Source organism: Pinus tabuliformis, chromosome J (assembly GCF_031772625.1).
Source record: "Pinus tabuliformis cultivar Carrire ecotype Pingquan chromosome J, CPIR1, whole genome shotgun sequence".
NCBI lineage: Eukaryota > Viridiplantae > Streptophyta > Pinopsida > Pinales > Pinaceae > Pinus > Pinus tabuliformis.
Window position 1 is genome coordinate 36785432 of NC_142295.1, and position 20959 is coordinate 36806390.

Sequence of the window (20959 nt, forward strand, 5' to 3'; positions counted from 1 at the left end):
TCCAGTAAAACTCTTTTATAAATATTTAAATTATATCTTTTTAAATATTTTTTAAATTCAATTTATCTTTATATTGTAAATTCGATTTTATTAATAAAATTACTAATAATTTTTAGAAAGAAAATCATAATATACCTATCACATCAAAATATATAACATATAAATAGTATTTATAAATTAACATACATAAAAATGTAATATTTGATGATGATGATGATGGTTAACGTCCGCTGAGACCAAATAATGGTCTATCGGACCTAAAGAAACAAATTATCTATTTTGATTTAAGATTTTATTCCTATGCTCAAAAAGCTTGGAGAGAAGCCTCCCGAGCTCACTATAATTTTGACATTGTAAAAGGCTAGGAAGGTCAGTATTGTAACAAAGATTGTGAAACTGAGATCTAATGTGGTTATACGCGGGGCACTCTAAGAGGAAGTGGTTTTCATCCTCGATGTTCCTATTCTTACATATATGGCAGATCCTTTCCATCCATGGCGTTTTAGGAACTGCCCAACGACCTGTTTCACTATGGAGCTCATGAGAATTCGTTCTAATCTTTGCTATATTAATTTTCTTCTTTGAGCTAGTTAAAATAGAGAGATACTTTTGATCTTCTAGGGTGGGGTTGATGACCTTCTTATAATAACTTAATTTTCTTTTAGCCGCTAAGTCTTTCTCACACCACATTTTTTCTTTGAGCTTAGAAGTAACAATATCTTTAATGTTATTTATGTTTTGCAATGCATCATTTTCGTTGATCTCCCAATAGTTTAACCAGGCCCTTGTGTCTTTATGCCACCCTCGATTGAGCCTTAGGTGGTTTTGGCTAGAATTTAAAGCTAGCTTAGGAAGTCTATGATCGTTTATGTTACTGATTTTGTGCTTGTACAACAGAAACCTAAGCATAGCTAGGCTCTCAATAGGGGAAAGACCTGCTTCTATAAGGAGAATAGGATAGGGTGTATTACTTTTAATTTTCAGGTTATAAGTTATAAAACGCTTCTGGATTTGCTCAATCTTTCTCCATGATTCTCTGGAGATGCTGCAACCCCAAACCTCACAGCCATATAAGATAACAGGAGTGACTAAAGTTTCAAAGAGGAACTTCTTTTTATCCCACATTACAAGGTTTGCAATTTTACAATTATTTTCAAGACCATAGTAAGCTTTCCACCCCCCATTAATCCTTTTCTCAATGCTATGGTTCCAGTTGAGCTTGTGATGAATATCAATTCCTAGGTACTTGTAAGAATACACTTCCTCCAAGTTATTATTGTCATACATAAAATTAGCGTAAGTGTCCTTCTTGGATTTGATAATCATAACTTTTGTTTTGTCAGTGTTAACAGTCATACCCATGGTAGAGCAGAAATCCTTAAGAAGCCTAAGTTGCTTATTAAGATCAGATGGGCACCTTGCCAAAAGAACAATATCGTCAGCATAAAGAAGAAGGATGACGACTATCCCAGCTAAGATCGTGCCATCACATCCTGCTTCCTCTAAATAGCCTTCGAGCTTATCGATGTAAATGCCAAATAGGGTAGGGGAGAGGGGGCAACCTTGTTTAACTCCGATGTTACACTTAATATCTTTCGACCACCCTTCATTGCTCTTTAGCTTGGCAATTACATTCTCGTATAACCTTATAGCGGCAGCTCTCAACTCGAGAGGAACCTTTAGCTCTTCTAATCTATTCCAAAGGTTGGATCTAGGAACCGTATCGAAAGCCTTTCTAAAGTCCACAAAGCAACAAAATAAATTGGATTTATCATTACGACATTCCTCTGCAATGATCGTAAGCGTAACAAGGTGGTCTGTTGTTGAGTGACGCCTTCTAAAACCTGCTTGGCCTTTAGCCCGCTTACCTTCACTTTCAAGCCATATGCTTAACTTTTTTTCCAAAATACTACCATATAACTTGGCTAAGAGAGGGCTGATCATAATTGTTCGATAATTAGAGGGGTTATTTGTATCCCCACTTTTAAAAATAGGGATAATGAGGCTCTCAGTCCAAGGTTTAGGGAACCCTTGCTTGACTACTTGATTGAAAAGCTTGTGGATGTGGGGGATGAGGACAGGACCTCCAATTTTTAAGATTTCCGCTTGGTAACCTTCAATGTCCTTAGCTTTCCCATTAGCGAGGCGATTAACCCCAAACTTAATGTCTTCTAAAGAGAAAACTTCTTTCGTTGTGAGAAGGGTTTCCAAATTATCCATGACATTTGGAGATTCATAAAGCTCTTTAAGATAGGAATTCCAATCGCAAAGAGCAATTTTATTATTATCCTTAGTCTTCCTAGTTAGAATCTGCCTCCAAAATTTCTTAGGAGCTACCTTAGAGAGGTGTAAGAGATTCTCCTGTCTTTGACGAATGTACTGCCTCTTTTTCCTTTTAGTTAGGGCTTTGTATATTTTTATCTTGTCCATTTTAAGAGATTCATCAACAGCTTCCTTAATTGCTCTCCTTGCACTTTTACAATCTTTGTCATACCATGGATTGGTTTTGCTATTTCTTTTATTATTTGAAACTTCAATTGAGAACTTGTTAATAGAATATGAGAGGGTTGTAGTAAAATTATGATAGAGGTCTTCTATGTTGTCTATATTAGATAAAGGAAGCAAATTAGTTTTTAATTCATTTAGAAAGAGATCATTTTTATTTCTATCAAATATTAAGTTCTTTTGGCTATAAGTATTATTTTCTATGGGAACTCTATGCATGACAAAATTGAGAGTTATAAGTAAAGGCCTATGATCAGAGTCAGGTTCATGGTCGTTTAAGATGTCAAAATTTATTATTTCGTTGTATAATGGGAGATTGGAAATAACATAGTCTACCACGCTACTACCAAGCCCATGGATGCAGGTCATCTTGCTAGAATTGGGCCACTTCTTTAGACCGTTGCAAATTATGAGATCCTGAGCACTACAGAGCTTGACTAGCTCCGACCCAAACAAATTTTCCCCGAGATCTTCAGAGTTCCTTTTGTACCTGATAGCCAGAGTAGGGTCTTCATCTAACCAAAGAGGATTAGGGTTGGAATGATTGCTTAGAATAATAGCTTGGTTGTCTGAAGTTCGGGCATTAAAGTCACCTATTAAAAGGATATTACCGTCATTCCTTAGGCTAGAAATATCATTCTCTAAACCATTGTAAGGGTTAGTTTTATCTAGATTCTTCTTCTTATAGAAGTTAGAATTAATGGGGGAAAATAACATATTGCTATGTAGGACTTTTTATTATTAATGTCTTTGATCTCTATCCAACTATATTGGTTGTGAGGGTCGTTTTTATAAATCCTAACATGGGGGGAGATGTTCTTCTTAATGTAACAAGCTATTCCCCCAATGCCTCTACGGGAGGATCGCTTGTTCCAGGTAGACCATAGCGTAAAGCCATCTATGTTAGGGGCCTTAGATTCTTCGTGCTCCCAAGTTTCAACAAGCAAAATAATATCAACATCATTTGAAATCCAACTTAGCTTGGGGCCTTTGTTCCATGGGAAGCCCCGACAATTCCAAGAAAGGATCCGGAGCATGTTTAATTGCTATTGATTACTATCTTTTTGGTTTCTATCTCGAATAAAGGCTTTTCTATTTCTGATTATTGCCCATTTTCCTTCCTTTCTAGCTTCTTTTACCTTTTGAACCTCCTTTCTTAATTCTGCTTGGTCTTCTGGAATGAGATCTTCATTTATGAATATTCCCGTTCCTTTTAGACTTGAGGTTTTACTAAGTATGTCGTGCTTATGATCAGTGGAGCTCACCTTTATGTGGATTAGTCTTCCTTTATTCTCGGTTAATTTCCCCAACCTTGTTGCTTCTGTGAGACATGATGTTTCAATTTGTAATCTATTATGTAGTTCTGTCTGGGCTAAGGCTAAAGTATCCTCATCTACTTCCTCTTTTAAACCGAATATTATAAGGTTTAAGGCCCTTTTGTTATGTTCGTGGTCTAATTCTATTAATTTTTTCATTTCATCTTTAATTGGTTTGATATCTAACTTATCTACCACATTATTTAGGGTGAGGCGGCTATTAACTTTTTCTTCTAGTTCTTTAATCATGTCTTTCATTTTAAGACTCTCTAAAGTATCAGCATCTCCTTGCTGGGATGGTTGGTTAGTATCTTGGTTATGCTTTTCTATAACATGCAGTCTAGTCTCCATTGCCTCCATTTTATTCTCTAGTAGTTCTATTTTATTTTCTATTTGTTTTTGGATCGTGTCTTCAAGAGATGCAAATTTATTTTACAATAGAACAAGATTCTAGACTATTCAACCCATTTTATAATGGATATTATGAACTTCTAAATATATTTTTTTACAATATAATGGGCCAATACCATGGCTTATCAATATTACATACCTAAAAACCATAACTCATTTCAAAGTAAAAACAAATAAAATTAAAATATTTTATTTTACTTTAATTTTATAATATTTTTTAAATTAGAATTTTAAATTTCCAATAACGATACAATATAATAAGATTCTTAACAAGGGATATTCACCCCATTTTACCATGTATATTATTAAATTGTAAATAGGTTTTATTACAAATGGCTTATCAATACCACTGGCCAATACTATGTCTTATGAATACCATTTGCCCAAAAACCTTAACTCATCTCAAAATCAAACTATTTTATAAATATTTTATTTTGATTTTATTTTATAACATTTTTAAAATTAAATCTAAAAGTAAAAAGTTATGGAGAGTTGTTTTAGTATTGTAATTGTTTGTAAGTATTTACATATGGACAATGGGCCATATTTTATTGGTAGTGCGAGGTTGTTCATTAGGTACTGGGAGGAATGCTATAACCCTGATAAGGGAGAATTCAGAGCAGCTCTAGTTTGGGTGTGTCGGTATTTCATTGGACAATTTGTCAAAATCTCTGAGGTTACTAAAAGGCGTCACCATGCAGCTTTTTTTTGGATTTGTGTGAATATGAACATCTCGCAACCACTGCCAAAGTCAATAGAATCAATTTATCATGATACCACCTGGATCCAACCTCTTGGTTATGAACATGTCCCTTTCAGGTGTCGAAAGTGCCATGAGTATGGCCATTTTTCCAGAGATTCCCCCTGACTATGGCAGAGGAAGCTAGATTTGCTGCTCAACATCGAGATGAAGAAGGGTTCCAACAAGTCGAAGGATGTTGTCCACGCTCGAACCAATCCCAGAAAAACCATTACAGCCACACCCAACGTCCGATGAGGCCCAACAAGCTCAACTGTAAACATCGACCAAGGTCCCGAAACCCTCGACGATTCCCAGTCCCAATAACCCTTTTGCCGCCTTAGTAACCCTAGGTCTTGATCAGGAGCAGACGAGGGAGGAGATCCCCTCATCCTCTAAGGAGATCTCCTAGTCCATGGAAGTAGACAAGCAACCCCTCTCCCTAGGTGAAAAGATGGCAACCAAGTGGAAGATGTTGGAACATCCCGAGGATGCTCAAAGGGTTAAAGAAGTCCTTACGCACACAAGCAATATCCTGGAAGTAGAAGAGAATAATAACAGTTTAGGCACAGAAATTGACGAAATTGACTATAGCGGGTTTTATGAAATTGACTATAGCGGGTTTGATTTTGTCTTACCATTGACAAAATTGATTTTTTTGGAGACTCCAAAGTGATTATTTAATTGGGAGACAAATTGATGAAATTGATTATAGGGGGTTTTATTTTGTCTTACAATTGAGGAAATTGATTATTTTGGAAAATTGATTATTGAATTGAGGAAATTGATTGTTTTGGAAAAGTGATTATTGAATGGAGAGAGAAATTGACGAAATTGATTATAGGGGGTTTTATTTTGTCTTACTATTAACAAAATTGACTTTTTTTTTTAAGACTCCAAAATAATTATTGAATGGGTTGAGATATAAGATCTGTTTTTGACTCATCAACTCAGACAAATTGGATGAAGAGGGTTAAAATGCTGATAAATACTTTCGAGAGAATGTCCGTCTCTCATATCTTCAAAGAACAAAATCAAGTGGCAGACCGTTTGTCAAAAAATAAATGCAGCATAGATATGGGCATGATCAAGGTGTTTTTTTTGGGAAATGGCTCCTTTTAACATTCACGGATTATTAAAATATGAAGGACAGATTTGGTTAACTGTCCTAATGCTGCTTTTATGTTTTTGTTTGTGCATCTATGTTGCTTTTATGTTTTTGTTTGTGCATCTATGTTTCTTGAGAATCTTAATGCTGCTTTTATGTTTTTGTTTGTGTCAGTATGCTTATTTAGAATCTTTTTGTGGAGCTATGAGACTCTTAAAAGAACAGAGAATAAGTTTTGTTTGAGAAAGCATGATTTGTAAAAAGAGACCGATAGAAGAAGGATAGAAGATGTCAGGCCAGGGTAACTCCAGACTTGGCAGAAGAAAACGGATTGATTGATTTCATTAGGTAACTATTGTTTATATACAGGAATGCGACTGATCAGTTCATCTACTTGATGACTGTTCACATTCCGGGTACGCCCAACTGCTGAGGATTAGGTGTCAACAATTCCCCCCCTTAATCTGAAGGGATGTTGGTGAGTCCAAGCATCGTTCTGAATCTTTCAAGCTTTTCTCTTCCAAGCGCTTTGGTGAAGATGTCTGCAATTTGCTCATTTGTGGAACAATGACGGAGATGGATTGTTTTGGCCTCAACATGATGTCGGATCAGATGATATTTAGTATTGATGTGCTTAGTACGATCATGGAACTTTGGGTTCTTGGCCAACTTTATTGCAGAGGTGTTGTCAATCATGAGTGGAGTTGATTGTACTTGTTTTACCTGCAAATCTTCAAGAATTTTCCTGAGCCACACAATTTCTTTCGTTGCTTCAGCTGCTGCCACGTATTCTACTTCTGTTGTGGAATCTACTGGAACTGATTGTTTGCGTGATCTCCAAGAGACAGCTCCTGATCCAAGACTCATAGCATATCCTGAAGTAGATACTCCAGTTTCTTTGTCTCCATCGAAGTCTGAATCAGAGTATCCAATCAAGCTGAAGTCGTCCACCTGTGTATACTTGATTCCAAGGTCTTGAGTTCCCTTCAAGTACCTTAGAACTCTTTTTGCAGCAGACCAATGTCCCTCACAAGTCTTTTGCATAAACCTGGAGAGGATTCCAACAGCAAATGAAATGTCTGGTCTGGTAGTAGTGAGGTAGATGAGACTTCCTATAAGCTGTCTATACTTTGTTGCATCCTCAAATTCCTTTCCTTCAATAGATGTGAGCTTTAAGTTTTGTTCCATTGGAGTAGAAAGAGGATTGCACTCTGTCATGCCAAATCTGTTTAACAAATCTCCAATGTATTTCTTTTGAGAAAGAAATATGGATTTTGGATGTTGGGTTACTTCAATGCCAAGATAATAATGAACATAGCCCAAATCAGTCATTTCAAAACTTTTTCCTAATTATTTCTTTATGGATGCAATATAGCTTTCACTGTTCCCTGTCATTAAAAGATCATCTACATATACCACAAGATATACAACTGTTTTGCCAACTTTCTTGACAAATAAAGTTGCATCATCAAGATCAAAATGATTGAAGTTGAGTTTCAGAAGATGCTCTATTAGTTTTTCATACCAGGCTCGTGGTGCTTGTTTGAGGCCATACAAGGACTTCACAAGTTTGCATACTTTATGTTCATGTCCTTTCACAGCAAATCCTTCAGGCTGGGACATAAAAACATTCTCTTTTAGATCTCCATTCAAGAATGCAATTTTTACATCCATTTGATGGACTTTCCAACCGTTCTGAGCAGCTAGTGCAAAGAGTGTCCGGATGGTGGCCCATTTTGCTGTGGGGGCAAAAGTTTCCTCATAATCGACCCCTTCCTTCTGTGCAAAACCTTTTGCCACAAGCCTAGCTTTGTGCTTGTCAAGTGAGCCATCAGCTTTGTATTTGTTCTTGTAGACCCACTTGCAGCCGATTGGTTTGGTTCCAAATGGAGGATCAACCAGCTTCCAAGTGCCATTCTTTATGAGGGCATCATACTCCTTTTGCATCGCTTGTTTCCATTCATCATGAGACGCAGCTTCTTTGAAGGAAGTTGGTTCAAAATCTGTAGACAAGTTCAATTCACAATCATAAGTAACATCCATATCAACAGGTGAATTAGAGTCATCTACATCACCTCCATTTTGTCGGTTTGAATTTCTGGTTCCTGTTTTTCCAATTTCATTAGGATGAACACTTTCAAGTGTCTTTGTCAGCCACTTTGGGGGACCTTTCTGAGATGGTCCAGGCTGCTCTGTTGATTGAGTTGGGACTGAATCAAGATTGAGTCTCCCAATTCTATCAATTACATCACTTAAAGCATCATCCGTTGTTGGAGTTTCATGCAGGGGAGATTGTTCTTCAGAAGAAGATTCCACATGTTGTTCTAGTATAGGAATCCCCCCTTCAAGATGTGGAATCTGATTATCAAATTCTTGAAATGATTTTGTTTTTGCGAATCTATCCAAGCGATCAAGTTGCCGTTCAACAACATTGTCAGATTTGGATGATTCAAGAAAAATGACATCTCTAGATACAACAAATTTTTTATTTACTTCATCATAAAGGTGGTATGCTTTAGATGTGTTTGAATACCCCAGGAAGATACACTTACGACTTCTAGCACCAAGTTTGTTTCTATGTACCTTTGGTATTAAAGCATAACAGGTGGAACCAAAGATCCTGAGATGTTTTACCGAAGGAACATGTCCATACCACAATTCATAAGGAGTCTTGTTTCTTATAGCACTAGATGGACATCTATTCTTTATATATGCAGCACATAGAACAGCATCAACCCAAAATATTATCTTTACATTTTTGAAGAAAAGCATGGATCGTACCATATTCAAGATTGTTCTATTCATTCTTTCTGCTACACCATTCTGTTGGGGATTATAAGGCACAGTTGTTTGATGTTTGATCCCATGTTGGCGAAGATAGTGTTCAAATTCATTTGATGTATATTCTTTTCCATTATCAGTGTATATAGACCCAATATGAGATTGTGCATCATTTTCAATCCATTTATGAAAATTCTTGAATGTTTGAAAAGCATCAGATTTGTTCTTCAATAAATAAACCCAACACATTCTGGTGTAATCATCAATAAATGTCATGATATATTTATTTCCATTTGCAGAAGGAACAGGCATTGGACCACATAAATCTGAATGAATGAGTTCAAGCTTCCTATGTGCTCTTGAATGTGAATCATGAAAAGACTGTTTGCTATGCTTTCCTAGAATGCAAGCATCACATTGCTTATGTTTTCTAGGAATTGTAGGCAAACCAGCAACACCATTTTTCTTCAATAAGCGGAGACTGTCATAGTTTAAATGTCCAAATCTAGCATGCCATAATAACTTGATGGAAGTGTACCTTCTTCATGATGAGAAATATATGAGAAATGTTGTGCATGAGCAGAGGTTCCTTGCAGTTTGAGAAGCCTTTCTTCTTCTATTCCCCTCATGACAAGTGAGTGGTCAGAAGCTTTTCTTACCTCAAGCTTGCCATCAAACATATGAATGGAGTGACCTTGCTGGCGGATGTGGACCAAGGACAACAAGTTTCTCTTGAGCTGTGGGAGATATAGAACATGATCCAGAAGAAAGTCTGGAAGACCAGGCAGTTTAAGCCTGATTGTGCCAAGCCCTGATGGCTTGATTTTTGACTGATTTGCAAAGTATACTGCTCCATCAACATTGTCAGTGAAATCTTCAAAAAAATCTTTCCTATGAGTCATATGACAGGTTGCTCCTGAATCAAGCAACCAATCATTTTTCAAAGAAGCAAGTGAAGCATTAAACAAATCTTCATTTACTCCAATGTTACATTGTGCCTCAATATAGTGAGCGGATTCAGGTGCTTTACCTTTGTCTGTATCATCAGTTTTACCTTTCTGCTGGTTTCTTTTCTACTCAATTTTGTCCCATGGTAGCTTGCATGTAGAAGCATCATGTGATCCATTTCGTTTGCAGCGAATGCAATGCAGATCTGCTTTTTCTGCTTGAGAATGTCTGCCCTCCCTACCTCTGAAGTATCTTCCTCTTCCTCTTCGTCCACCTCTTCCTCTTGTAGAATCTTGAGCAGGATGCTTTTCTTTATGAGCAAGGCAAACAATATCTTCAGAAGATTCAGGGACTGTCTTCTTTCCAAAGGCTTTCTCTCTTTCAGCAAACTTTTTCACAAGAGAGTCAAAGGTTATATCTTTAAGATTTCCATTTGCTTGTAAAGACTCAAGATAATTGGAGTAAGTAGGATAGAGTGCCTTGAGAAAAGCAATAAGAGGGATATCCAGCTCAACCTTAGTAGATTTGATATCATGCATTATGGATTTTACTTCAGATGCAAGAGCAAGAGGATCATTATTTTTCAAGAGTGAAGAGTTTAATCATGAGCTGAACAACTTCAAGTGCAGAATGTGAGTCATAAAGTTCTTTCAGCTTTTGTAAAGCTTCAAAGGCAGTTGAATATGATGAAATATGGCGACTTACTTCTTCATTTACAGATGCTGCGATTAATGCATAGGCTTTGTTGTTCTTGTTTTCCCAAATGACAATCTCTTTGTCTGATGTAGGCTGTACTGGGTCATTGTCTCCTTCTCCGACACACACTCCTTTCCACAACTCATTGTAGATGAGGGTGTGTTTTATTATCCGGGACCATTCAGGATAGTTCTCCTTGCCAGTGAGAACTATCCCTACCATAGAGATGATTGAATACATTCTGTAAAAAATGCCTCTGCTGATAAAAAACTTCTGTTGATAAAAAAATTTCTGCTGATATACAGTGAAGTAGTAAAAAAAGTAACAGATTTCAAATACTTTTATGTACTGTTTCTTCAAATCCCTTCAAGTATCCTCATATAATATATCCATCACATTCCAAATCTACAACTATTCAAACAGCATCCAAAAAACTATTCAAAACTTATTTAAATAGCGTCCATAACTCAAACGCTAGTCAATGTAACCACAGTGCACACATATATACAGCGTCAGTGCACATATAAAGCACCGCCACAGCAACAGCGTTAGCTCAGCACCGCTGTCTCAGATAAAAGGAACACCGCATATAAAGTGATCATAAAAAATTTCAATGTATTGTAAATACACCAGCATGTAACTCAACGCACATACAAATTCAACGCACAACAACATGGACCATCACATACCATTCAAGGCAGCAATTAACACATGAGTATAAGGTCAGATCAATGGTCATACAATCCATGCAAACGACTTACGTAGAACGAATCACCATAAGCAGCTCGGTCTTGAACGCAGAGATGAAAGCCAATGTACATGCAAAGAAACAATATTGCTACCAGGTCACAAAATTCTCAATGAGAAAAGCCATCTTCCAAATTATTTACTCGGTTGATTGAGTTCCAAAGGTTGTGAATTTATGCTCTGCAGTTCATTACTAGAAACTTGTGACCCTACTGCCACCAGTGACCATTTCACAAATTCTCTTGCCACTGAAATTTCATGAAAACTATGATCCTCTTTATGAAAACCAACGTCTCTTTCCTCATCCGCTTCAAATCTTCAAGCAATTGTAGCTCGTTACAGAAATCTTCACGCCGCCTCTTCAGCTCGGCGAAGTGGATCAAATGCTCCACAACTTTATGACGCAGCAAACCAACAGGGCTATCTACACAGAAATTTGTCTTGCAGGCGAGCTCTTGTTTCTGGGTTTCTCTTGTCTCATTCCAGTTCTTGCCGCCATTCGGACATTCGCTTGGCTCTAGGCTCCACGACTTTCACGCCGAAAATCGCAGGACAGATTCAATTGTAGAGGAAACGCACGGCCTCCACCGTGGCTATCCATGGTGATTTCTGACGATGAAGATGCAACTTCATTGATCCGATGGGTTTCCACCTCCAGAAAACGATCAGAGCCGTTTGAGGACAGAGCACTGGCAGAGGCAGAGGCGTTAACCAACGGATGCAATTACACTAAAACCAACAGGCAGAATATGGGATAGAGGAGTTACAAGGCACGCCAAAAAAAGGAACCTGGGACCTGCGCTCTGATACCATGTCAGGCCAGGGTAACTCCAGACTTGGCAGAAGAAAACTGATTGATTGATTTCATTAGGTAACTATTGTTTATATACAGGAATGTGACTGATCAGTTCATCTACTTGATGACTGTTCACATTCCGGGTACACCCAACCACTGAGGATTAGGTGTCAACAGAAGAGAGAGATAATAGATCCTATAACCAAAAATGCACAATTAATGAGTCAATCCAAGTAAACGTAGCTTCTTAGTAAGTATTTTTTTTCTTAAAAAAAGAATGACGGTAGGATAATACAGAGATTAATAAGGGTTGACTTTATGTAGGACGCATAAATGTTCTGTAACCAGAGTTGGCTTTGACGGAACAAGCCGAACTAGGTCAATGATACATCCGATGTCAAACGAACAGACTCTTCTCGAATTACAAATTTGCATTTCCTCCTGATTGTCTCTTGGACAATTTGTTGAATAGGCTCTGAAATCGATCTCCTCCTCACTCCTCATTTCGGCGCTTGCATACTGAAAAATCATAATTGGCCAATAAATCCAGCCATTGATTACAGATCTTTTTTCACCCGCATTTCTGTATTGTTTTCTTTAGTAGAGTACTCAAACGAAATCCTTATGTGGAGCATGGAATCCATACCATAGAGGAGATCGAGATCAAGATCAAGATCAACAGCAGGGATTTTAATAAATTGAAATAATTATAAATGGTACAGAAAGTGTATACACGAAAGAATGGACAACCTCAGTTGACCATAAGTGGCGGTGTTGTCATTCTCCCATATAAAAGCTCATCCACCATATCCTTCGACATCATGTCTGCAGAGTAGATGGATGATCCTCTAACGGATCAGTGGAATTACATCCCTCCTGATGAAGCTGGGCTGCTGATTTAACCCTAATCACAGGGGTTCCAAAACAACGTAAAGGTGGAATGACAGGGATTGAGGGGTGCGACTTTGAGGACCCCCAGGTGTCAGGTCCGAAGGTAGCAGAGGGCTAGACGGGTGTAGCTAGTCGCCCAGAGGGCACAGCTTGAATGAAGGAGAGGGCGGTGTGACAGCGGCAAGCAAGTGCAATGTCCCAGGTGAGAGCGAAGGACAATCCAGGGCAGGAGAATCTATGGATAGCGAGCTAAAATGTAGAGATGATGCAGTGTGGCCAGGGAGGGTGACCACTGGGTTGGAGCAAGAAGGAACAGAAGAAGATGGCAGATGAAAACCAGAAGTCGATGAGTTAGGGTTAGGGCTTCTGAAAATGGCCTGATCGGGAAACGGGTCCTGAGAATAGTCCACCTCTTCGTAATCCATGCTTTCTTCCAAAATGAGGTAGGGAACTGACACCGTGACTGCCAGGAACAGTTGATAGCGACGTAGGGAGACAGATGTCGTCGGTCAGACGGAGGACTACGGGGTTTCAGTGAAGTTGCAGAGAACTAATGGATTACCCTAAACCCTCGCTAGGCAAACTACGCGGATGCTCCATCCTTTCAATATCGTTGGGAATCTTATGAGGGGAATGAGAACAATCCTATATATATATATATATATATATATATATATATATATATATCTATATAGATAATTACACATTTGTATCATTTTAATAAAAAACATTAGTAAGACAAAGCATTAACTTAGACCTATAATTAAAGCTAATGTCAAGGTTGTATAAACTATTATGACAAGTAAAAACAATAATACAAGAGTAACCTCCTCTTTCTCACTATAAAGTAATTCCAAGTTTGTTATTTCCTTGGCAAAAAAATATCTACCTTGTGATCTATTTTGCTCACTTGGTGTTGCAAAGCATCTATGCACAAGTGAATTTCACGTTGGGCTTGACTTATTTTTACTAGGACTTTACCCATGATAGTTTTTATTTTCCATTAGGGATTTGTTGTATACATATAATCGGTTTTCATTGATTGAGTATTACGTAGGTATGGAATCGACTACCCTATATTTTTTTTAATCTCTTTATCTAATAGTAATCTTCTTTCCATTCTTGCTTCATTTTCAGCAATTTCAATTTGATTGAGTATTACGTAGGTATGGAATCGACTACCCTATATTTTTTTTAATCTCTTTATCTAATAGTAATCTTCTTTCCATTCTTGCTTCATTTTCAGCAATTTCAATTTCCTCTCTAGCTGCCTTGGAGGTATGTTGTCAATAATGTGGTGTAGAGGCCTCTACATGCCCTTGGCCTCTTGTGCTTAAGGAGATTCCTCAACCTTGACTTTTGCAATGGTTGTAAGAAGAACTAGGACGAGGCATGTTGTCTCTTGAAACAAGGGATGGAGGGAGTGGGATAGGTTACACAAGGAAAAGAGTGTGTGGGTGACTAGCGAACATCCGAAACAATGTTCACTAGCTTGAAAGATGGAATAGAATGGCTTGAGGTTTCCATCATGTGTATGAGGTTAGAGGTTTGGAGGCAGAAACAAAGCAAAGGAGAAAGCAAGTATGCACAAAATTGTGATCCAAGGGGGGGTTCTTTGCAAGAAGTAACCCGGAGAGAATTATACTTGATTGTCAAAGGAAACAAAGAGATTGAGTGTTTAAAAGGAGACTTACCCATAATATCATCAGAGAACAATAGGCCTAATTTTGGGTGTCAACTCATCCATGAACCGCGCGACCTTCTTCGTCATCGTGTTGTGAGGCACTAAGCAGTGCCATAATTACAATTGTATGCTTCCATAACGATCATTGAATACCTTCTTTGTGTCAGATGATGGGAATGAATGCAATTCATGTCGTCCCTTTATTTAGATGATTGCAAACCTTGATGTGGTAGATCATCATGGAGATAGGTGGTGATAGTGTGATGGGAGGGGCATGAAGTTGGTAGATCTTTGTGTGAGATGATGGGAATTAATGCCCTTCATGTCATCCATTTTATCTAGATGATTACAAAATCCCATGTGACATTTGATCATGGAGACATGGTGACAACTGGATGGGAGGGGCAACAAAATTAATAACAAAAAAGTATTTAGATAGAAACTATAAATAAATTATTTTGACAACAAATTCAATAACAATGCTTTATAACTTGGGTAATGATGATAACAACGTTTCTTTCCAACCACCCACAATAAACCCAATCAACATTTTAACCTAATATATATAGATAAGGAAAAAAGTAATTAAAAGTAAAAATAATTCTTTTATGGACCAGTGTTTCCTCCTTCCCATTATGAGATGTGTAATTCATTTGATTCTTGATATAGAGAGGACACTTGCATTTAAAAGAATATTAACAACATTTCTTTTTAGACATGGATCATAAGTAAAATATTTTAATATATATCAATCTATATCTCCATTGAAAGTATTTATGTATCGTTTTTAATTTTTTTTATGGTAAAACATTTTAGTGGTATGTTGTTCAATATGAAGGGGGTGTAATTTGTTTTATGCTCAACATGAATTTTATAGGCAACATATTATGTAGCATATATCCATATTAGACTCCAAATATACAATGCTCCAAGAGGGATCAAAATTTAAGAAAAAATTTACACCTAGAGGGCTCTAATCACATTTCAATGGTATGTTGCCTATAATTAAAGAGAGAGTTGACATATTAATAGCTAGGGTAGACCCATCTTAACTCATGATTTATCTTGGACCCATAGGGATTCAAATTTGAGAAAAAAAGTTTGCATTTCTAGGGATTTGAATCCTTTTGATACATCATAAAGACTTCACCTTGTTTATCCATATAATATCACATTCAATCACAAAAAAAGTTTCACTATTGTAAAAATAACATTGATATATTGTTTGGGGGAAGAATATTTATTAAAGAGATGTATTGAAAAAAGGTTTCAACAAAAAAAATTTAGAAAATTATTATCAAATAAAAACAATATTTCATAAAGTCAATATTAAGAAAAGTTTCACAATTGTAAAAATAGCATTGATATATATATTTTTTCTAAATAAAGACTAATTCTATTAAGATAAGGAAAAGTATAGTACAATCAAGCTTGCATGCAAGCGAAGCAGAAAAGCAAGGGAGCCGCAGGTGATAGGCTATCCACCTCGCTCCTTAGAGACAATCCATGAAAGGGCCATAGAAAACAAAGAAAAACAAAAAGATAGAACTTAGCTGAGAGAACTACCCCGAGGGGTCATTTCCTGCCACACGACATTTTTTGCCTTTTTTCTTGTTTACTTTGACCCACCTAGTGGAGTTTGGTTGAGCCATGACAAGCTGTAGACTATTCTGCGCTGGCGGTGGAATATCCTTATCAGAATCTGAGGACGAAGAAAAATGAGAACGTTTCTGAGAAAACTGAGGGTCAGAGGGGACTGCCAGACCGCCTGAGGGAGCGTCCATTGGAATCACATCATTCTGCATATCTGCTTCAGTATCCTCATCATTCTGCAAAACTGCTTCAGTTTCCTCCTCATCCGAACTAGAGAAATCTAGATCGTACATAGAATGGGGAGGCTCACAAGGATTCCAGTGCTTGGATTTGGGTTTGCGATTCAGATTCTTCTTTTTATCGATGGACTGGGTACAAGTACTCTGGAGGTGCCCCGTTTGATGGCAATGGCGGCATCTAAAGGCTGTATTCTCGTAATGCAAGGTTTGAGTCCAGTGGAAATCTCCAATCTTGAGATTAATCTAATCTGGTAGTCCTTTGCTGATATCTATTTCTGCACAAAGTCTGTCGTAGGTGTAAAGACCATTTTCCTTTCTTGAGGAGTCTGTAGCCAGGTAGCGTCCTAAAGTATTTCCAATGGCTAAGAAAACAGATACATGCCATAGATGAGCCGGAAGATTTGGGAGCCTGACCCAAATGGGAAGCTTGGTGATGACTGCTGTAGAAGGGTCAAAGTCTGGAAACCAAGGGGTGAGAAAAAGCCCAGCCGCACCCTAGAACCAAGGGCCTCCCATTAGGGCTTCTGGTAATCTTCATTTGAGTCAAAAACCACAATGAAGAATCCTTTTGAACATAAGTAGATCTTGCTTTTTTTAGTCCAAGTGGAGTGGATCCATTGGTATAGATCTGCTGTGCGAGGCCAAAGCCCATTAAATCTGCATATGAGTGCGGATTCTGCAAATATCTGGAAGAAATTTTCAATCTCAGGATGAGAGCAAATGATGGAAGGAATATTATCTGATTTGTCTACCAAAAACGGCTTTGGAGCCTCATTTGGATGGGTTGCTTTCGAAGAGGACTGAGGTTGGGCAGCGTCTTTGCGAGCTGCATCTTTATAAGAGAAACAAGGGGCAGAGGAAGTCTGCCCAAAGGAGCCACCTCTTAAACGAAAAGAACCCCCGATAGAAGCGTCCTTATGAATGTTGTAAAAGGAGAGAGGAAGGGGATTCATAAGTTGCTTACCCTTATATAGAAATCTGAGGTAAGAGGAGGGGATCCTCAGCTGGCATTCGAGTTTTTGCAAAAGATCATGCACGAGATCTGTTGCTCGAACCCATTGCATCCTCGTTTTGCCCAAGAGTTTGATTTGGATCTGAAATACCTGTGATTCTTCAGACAGATCTGGCTGTTTCAAGAGAGGAACCTCTGCAAGCAAATCTGGCGAGAATGAGGAGCAGGTTCGTTGCTTGCTTCCGGCAGAGAAGAAATCTGGAGCATTCCGGCCGCGGAGATGGGATGAGGAGGAGACAGAGATCCCAGGCGCCCCATCATCCGCACTAGGGTTCGTCTGGTCATACCCGGGCGCGGCATAACCCACATAGGGTTCATCTGGGCATACCCTGGCGTGGCAGCAGCAACATTATAATACGGGTTAAACCCTACCTGCACGGTGGCGGTGGTGGAGTATTCGGTTACCTGCTCCGCGACTTCTCCCCCAGGGGTGAGGTAGACCTCTCGTTTCGTGAAGACTGCGCGCTCAGGTCCTACCTCTTGCGCTTCACCCGCCTCTCCTAGCTGACTCTGACCTGTCTGGAAGGGCAGTGACATGGAGGAATTGTAAACCTGTGCATCTCCTAAGGTTTCAGGAGTCATGGCATCCTCCACAACCGTGGTCGCCATGAGAGATACCTGAGCTGAGACTTCCTTGATTTCGAGCGCCATTACCTGAGCGTCCACTTCCATCTTAATGATACTATGCATTGATATATTGTTTGGGGGAAGAATATTTATTAAAGAGATGTATTGAAAAAAGGTTTCAACAAAAAAAAAAATAGAAAATTATTATCAAATAAAAATAATATTTCATAAAGTCAATATTAAGAAGTAAACAGAAATAAAAATAACAAATTCTTTCGGAAACAATCACATAGGAGTAATTTCGTCGACGCGTTTCGAACCATCCAGTGTGGTTCATCTTCAGCAGAAGATGATGAATCAGATCCAGGAATTGAAATAAATAGATGAAGAGATCAAATCCCAAGGATTGATCTTCTAGAGTTCATCTTCCTTTTATTCAGGGGACCACGGATAAAATTGCTAGGATCTTGAAAATCATAATATTCCTTCTTCTTTTAGACCCCTTCGCACTATTTGAAGTTCTCTTTGTTTGGCCAAGGACCCTGTTAACCCTAAGGATGGGAAGGGTGTTTATATTATTCCCTGTTCCTGTGGGACTCCTTATATTGGTGAGACTGGTCGGTTAATAAATCAAAGGATTTTTGAGCATGCTGCATACATCAAGCATGGAAGGTCTCGCTTCTCCGCTTTGGAAGAACATGCAGAAAAAACCAATCATCACATTTGCATAGAAGAGGCGAGGGTCATCGCTAGGATTGACCACTTTCATCATCGGAAATTTAGAGAGGCCTTAGAGATCGAAAAAAGGCTCGTCAATCTGAACAGAGACGATGGTTGGAGTATCAACAGGTGTTGGATCCCTGCTCTTTCTTCCTAAAATCCTTCGTGTTTTCCTGGTTATCTTCTTATTCTTTCCTTATTAGTATTATTAGTATTATTTATTTATTATTATTTATTTATCTATTAGAATTCTAATTGTTATTAATAGTATCTCCATAAATGTATTTCTTATTATTTTTTATTATTTATTTTTCTATTAGAATATTAATTCTTATTAATATTAGCTCCATAGTAATATATTTTCTCAGTTAATACTTCTATAAAATTGATTTTTATTATAATATAAATATAATTTAATTTAATAACATTAATATTAATTAATATTAAAATGAGATTATTCTATTAATTTTATATAAAAAATATTTTAACTTAATAATAATATTCTATTGGTGAAAGCTTATTTAGTTATTTCAGTTTTTTAGTCAAACTAGCTCTCATCATCTATTTATTTTATTGCTTAGATCTGATTCCTCATCTTGTCCTGAAGATGAATCATACAAACGTGCCTACGGGATTTTATTTTATGTGATTTTTACCGAAAATACTATTATAAAAGATTTCTATATTATTTTCTACGAGATTTTATTTTATATGATTTTTACAGAAAATACTCTTAAAAAAATTTCTGTATTATTTTCTTTAGTAATCCTTTTGTGGAGCATGGAATCCATACCATAGAGGAGATCAAGATTAACAATAAATTCAGTGAAAAATATTTATAAGCAACAATACAATAAAAGTCATCTATCACTTAACTAGACTTGATTCAACACTCAAACACTAGATCACTAAATTAACTCACTCTCTATATAAATCACTAAATTAACTCACTCTCTATATTTGACTCAACACTCAAACACTAAATCACTAAATTAACTCACTCTTTGTATTTAGCAAACTAGCCAACTCAGAGTAATTACAATTTCTAACGTTCTGAATCAACATAGGACGGGAAGTCAAGCAACTTCGAGCGGGAAATTAAGCAAGGCCTTAGAACCCCGTATCTTGTAAGCGGCACGGTCATAAGCGAGAGCCGCCTCCTCCGCGGTGTTGAAGGTGCCAAGCCAAACTCTAGCCGCCTGCCGTGCAGAGTCCCTTATCCCCGCTGTGAACTTCCCCGGCGACCTATGCCGCACGCCCCTGTAATTCCTAGCAACGTTCTTCTTCTTCGCCACCGGCTGCTGTGTTCGCGTTTCATGAGGGACATCGGCCTCTTTCGTTTCCATAGCCGTCTCCTCCTTGTGCGTTACAGGCATCCATCCCTCGTTGGCGGTCTCTTTGAGAATCCCGTACAAGACCATGTTCTCCGAATCGTTTTCGTTTAACGGCAGCTTTGCCCAGGCGGCGGATAAGCAAGGGCTCACAGACGGAGGTGTAACGCCGAGGGAATTTCTGCGTTCCCCGCCGGCTGAGAATTTTTCCCAGCCCAAAGATTCAAGTCGCGGAACGGAAAAGGAGAGCAAGGGACGGGAGGGCTCAACGGCCGTTGTCGGCATTTCCGTCTCAATTTCGATTTCCGGTCTGTTGCCGTCGACGGATTCGCATGCCAGTGCACTCTGGATGAAGCTCTCTGCTTCCAGGCTTGATTCTTCATCTTTGCCTTCGAAATCGTCGAGTAAATGGCTCCGGATTCGATCCAAGACGCTCATTTCTGTACAGAGTTCTCGTTCTCGTTTTGTGCTATAAATTGCCATCGTAGCGATCTGAGAACTTCTTGTTTAATTCTATGGCACTTTCATGCCGAATAAAAGCAATTGACGGTGGAAACTTCAGAGTGGGTTGGTGCTTCAATAATTGACGGTGGATTTGATTAATAGTATATTTTCCTCTTTTGGATTTGTCATGTTCCTTTTACGGCTATCCGTGCCACTACGAGTCATTCTTCGTCATCATGTGGCCCGATGTATGGTTAACATTACTTTAGTGTATCGTCTTTGATGTTAAAATTAATTCTGTGTTTATTAATTTGATAGGATGATACGATTTTGGATTTATTATGAAGTAATTTTGAATTTAATAAAGAAAGATTTATATCATATATAGTATATGTTTTAATTCTCTGTTTACTAAAATGATTGGTGGACAG

The 20959-nt window shown here is 38.0% G+C and overlaps 1 protein-coding gene across 1 annotated transcript; it reads right to left on the reverse strand.

Moving 5' to 3' along the window:
• Positions 1-19618: 19618 nt before the first annotated feature.
• LOC149225318 (ethylene-responsive transcription factor 2-like) lies at positions 19619-20640 on the reverse strand. Its single transcript, XM_089375065.1, has one exon. The coding sequence runs from the start codon at positions 20565-20567 to the stop codon at positions 19830-19832; it is 738 nt and encodes a 245-aa protein (XP_089231191.1). The 5' UTR covers positions 20568-20640; the 3' UTR covers positions 19619-19829.
• Positions 20641-20959: the final 319 nt, after the last annotated feature.

Excerpts from the sequence above, each read along its gene's own strand:
- LOC149225318 (XM_089375065.1), bottom strand. The coding sequence starts at position 20,567 with ATGGCAATTTATAGCACAAAACGAGAACGAGAACTCTGTACAGAAATG.